Source organism: Thamnophis sirtalis, unplaced genomic scaffold, assembly GCF_051295495.1.
Source record: "Thamnophis sirtalis isolate CommonGarterSnake01/CBP01778 unplaced genomic scaffold, rThaSir2_p1.2 scaffold_2, whole genome shotgun sequence".
Classification (NCBI taxonomy): Eukaryota; Metazoa; Chordata; class Lepidosauria; order Squamata; family Natricidae; genus Thamnophis; species Thamnophis sirtalis.
In genome coordinates this window covers 27,252,168-27,255,991 of record NW_028261382.1, presented here as the reverse complement: position 1 = coordinate 27,255,991, position 3,824 = coordinate 27,252,168, and the positions used below count along the sequence as shown (strand labels likewise).

General features: G+C 45.9%; 1 protein-coding gene across 1 annotated transcript; it reads left to right on the top strand.

Moving 5' to 3' along the window:
* The first annotated feature begins 500 nt into the window (after window positions 1–500).
* On the top strand, window positions 501–3,516 carry LOC106552981 (uncharacterized). The gene is made up of 2 exons (XM_087704539.1): window positions 501–914; window positions 1,052–3,516. The coding sequence occupies exons 1-2, from the start codon at window positions 711–713 to the stop codon at window positions 2,969–2,971; spliced, it is 2,124 nt and encodes a 707-aa protein (XP_087560665.1). The 5' UTR covers window positions 501–710; the 3' UTR covers window positions 2,972–3,516.
* The last annotated feature ends 308 nt before the right edge of the window (window positions 3,517–3,824 follow it).

The following is a 3,824-nucleotide window of genomic DNA, read 5'->3' as shown; positions in this document are numbered from 1 at the left end:
CTACAAATAAGATAAGAACAATTACAAGAAAAGGAAGGGGGCAATTTGGAGCTCAGGGTTGGATTGAGGGACTTTTGGAGCTCTCTGAGCCCCTCCCTCTTCCAACCACGGTGACCCCTCCCTTCTCTCTTCCCCCAACAACAACCCTGTGAGGTGGGCTGGACTGAAAGAGCGGCTGCCCCACACTTGAACTCAGGCTCTCTTGCTTTCTCCCCACTGGACCCCACTGGCTCCCCTTTATAGGCGGCTATAAGGTCTACGTCCCAAAAGAGCCCCTGAGCTCCCCCGGCCTCAATAGGGGGGAAAGGGGGAAGAAGGACCCCAAAGATCAAAGGGAGCCCTCCGCCCCACCTCCGCGGGGAACCATAGCAACCATCTAAACTGCGCAGGCGCCATCTGGATGGTTGGAGGAAGACGGATGTCAATTGGTCGTTCTGGGGAGGGCGGTGATTGGCAGGAAGACGCCTTGGGGCGGTTCCTCCAAGGGAAAAGACGGACGTTCTGGAGAAAAAGGGCATGAAGCCTCTATTTCTGAAAACAGTAGGGGCAACGAGGGACCTATCTGAATCGGGCGACAAAAAAGCCCGAATGATGAAGTTTGGCGCAGGGAATGTTTGGAGTGGCAGTCTGGGTGGGTTTTTTAGGGTCCACGTGAGGCGGGGCAACAGAATCTTGAAGGTGGCGGGGTCTCGTCGGCGGCAGCCAATGGGATGGAGCAGAACCCCACCCCCCAATGCAAATGCAAAGGGCCTGACGAGAAAGCCCACATATTCGGAAAGATCAAGGAGGCGGTGCCTGGGGAGGAAAAGGCGGGGCTCCGCAGAAAGGAGTGGCTGGGAAATCGAGCGCCTTCACTTTCGGAACCAGCGAGCAGAGGGAAGGAGCGGTTCGCTTCCGAGACGGAGAAACCGGATGTAAGTAGACGCTGCTGGGACTGAATTGCAGTCTGGGAGGGTTGTTTTTTCGGGTCCACGTGAGGGGAGGCCTCGGCTTGGGCTTCTGCGGTGAGGGGGACGCAAACGTGACCCGCCTCTCTCTTTCTCCCCTGCAGGAGGACGGAAGAGCCTGGCGGGGGGAGAAAGGAAGGAAGCGCCGCCTGAGAGGAGGAGGTCCCTGCGCGGCTTCCCCGGGAGACGGCGGGGAAAGGCCTGGAGGCTCTGGGGCTGCAGGAGGGATGAGCCCAGGTGGACCCCGGGAAACTCCGCTGCCTGGAGGGCGATTCGGTGAGGAGGAAACGGGAGGAGACCTCGAGACGGTCCTGGAGAGTGCAGGGTACGTCGGAAGACCCGATATGCCTCAAAGGGTCCAGGAGGGAGGAAAGGAATATCAGTGCCTGGAATTTGAAAAGTCCTTCAAAAGAAATGAACATCTTCAGGGCCATCTAAAGCTCCATTCAGGAGATAATCCATTTAAATGCTTGAAGTGTGGAAAGCGCTTCAGTCAGAGAAGAGACTTTGATAGACATGAAAGAATCCACTCAGGGGAAAAGAAACACGAGCGCACAGAATGTGAAAAATCCTTCAAAAGAAAACACCATCTTAAAAGTCATCTAAGAATCCACTCAGGAGAGAAATCTCATAAATGCCTGGAGTGTGGAAAGAGCTTCAGTCATAGCAGCAGCCTTTATATACATCAAAAGATCCACTCAGGAGAAAAACCTCATAAATGCCTGGAATGTGGAAAGAGCTTCCGTCATAGAAGCACCCTTTATGTACATCAAAGAATCCACTCAGGAGAGAAACCTCATAAATGCCCGGAGTGTGGAAAGAGCTTCCGTCATAGAAGCACCCTTTATGTACATCAAAGAATCCACTCAGGAGAGAAACCTCATAAATGCCAGGAGTGTGGAAAGAGCTTCAGTCAGAGGAGCAGCCTTTATAAACATAAAAAGATCCACACAGGAGAAAAACCTCATAAATGCTTCGAATGTGGAAAGACCTTCAGTGAGAGGAGCAGCCTTTATATACATCAAAGGATCCACTCAGGAGAGAAACCTCATAAATGCCTGGAGTGTGGAAAGAGCTTCAGTCAGAGGGGCAGCCTTTATAGACATCAAAGTATCCATTGGGGAGAAAAACCACATAAATGCCTGGAGTGTGGAAATAAATTTAGTCAGCGTTCATATCTTTATGCACATCAAAAAAGCCATTTCCAGAGAAAACAACTTTCATTGCATCTAAGAATCCAGTCAGGAGAGAAATCTCATAAATGCTTGGAGTGTGGAAAGAACTTCAGTCACAGGAGTAACTTTTATAAACATCAAAGGATCCACACAGGAGAAAAACCACACACATGCCTGGTGTGTGGAAAGAACTTCAGTCATAGGGAAAGCCTTTATGTACATCAAAGAATCCACACGGGAGAAAAGCCTTATAAATGCCTAGAATGTGGAAAGAGCTTTACTGACCATTCAAACTTCCGCCGACATCAAAGAATCCATACAGGAGAAAAACCACATAAATGCCTAGAATGTGGAAAGTGTTTCAATACTAGAGATATTCTGTATAAACATCAAATGATTCACACAGGAGAAAAACCTCATAAATGCCTGGAGTGTGGAAAGAGCTTCAGTAAGCGGTGCACCCTTAATAGACATCAAAGAGTCCACACAGGAGAAAAACCATATAAATGCCTGGAGTGTGGAAAGAGCTTCAGTCATAGAAGCAGCCTTTATGTACATCAAAGAATCCACTCAGGAGAGAAACCTCATAAATGCCAGGAGTGTGGAAAGAGCTTCAGTCAGAGGAGCAACCTTTATAAACATAAAAAGATCCACACAGGAGAAAAGCCTCATCAATGCCTGAAGTGTGGAAAGAGCTTCACTGAGCGTGGTAGCCTCCATAAACACCAAACAATTCACACAGGAGAAAAACCACATACATGTGTGTGTTGTAGAAAGAGCTTCAGTCAGAAAGCACAGTTTAACAGACATCAAAGAATCCACTTGGAGAATTCAGCTGGGAAAATATGATAAAAATGTCTGAGTGTGAGAAGCCCTTCAATCACACTGTATCTGAGGAATTGAATTGAATTGTATATTTAATTTGGCCAAGTGTGAATAGGCACACTAGGAATTCACCTTGAGTGCACAAGCTCTCAATGTACAAAAAAAGCAACAGTATAATAATAATCGTGATATTTTTAATAATTCAAAAAGGAGGAATTATTTTTCTTTACTCCAAATGAGTAAAGAAGATATTAAGAAGGGTAAATAATAATTACTAAGTAAAGGACTTTCTCAGGCTGAATAATAAAGGCCTTTTTCAATTGTGCCTGGTACATGATTCAACCGACTGAAATTGTACTTTTTCAGAACAAACTTAAGTGACTCATGATGACATTTCCCATGTGAATGTTCTTTTAATGCAATGCTCATTTCAGTGGTTGTACTTAATATTATGGGATGTTACTGTCAATGTCTCTTATGTAACTGTAACTGCACAGGATGATTTCTTCCATGCGATGAACTCTTATTTTGTACTTTTCTTACTGTATGAAGTATAAAATTAAGCCCAATTCTGTGTCCTGAATTCCTTCTTTTCCTTGAGGGAAATCTCTTTGCTCCAATAATAAGTTGCCTTTAAAAGGACATTCTACTTGATGCCTAATTGGTACAAGTGTGGCATGGCTGAATCTATGGCTAATTGACCTTTAAAAGTTTCTCCCTGTCATTATTTGATATAATCTATATGAGTTTTCCAAATATCACTGTCATGTAAGACCTTCCCCAGACAATTGGATTTCCTCATTGGTCCGTTTGTCTTCCAGCGGAAACTGCTACAAAGGAGTCTCAGGTCCCATAGATGCCTATTCTGTTTGGGGGA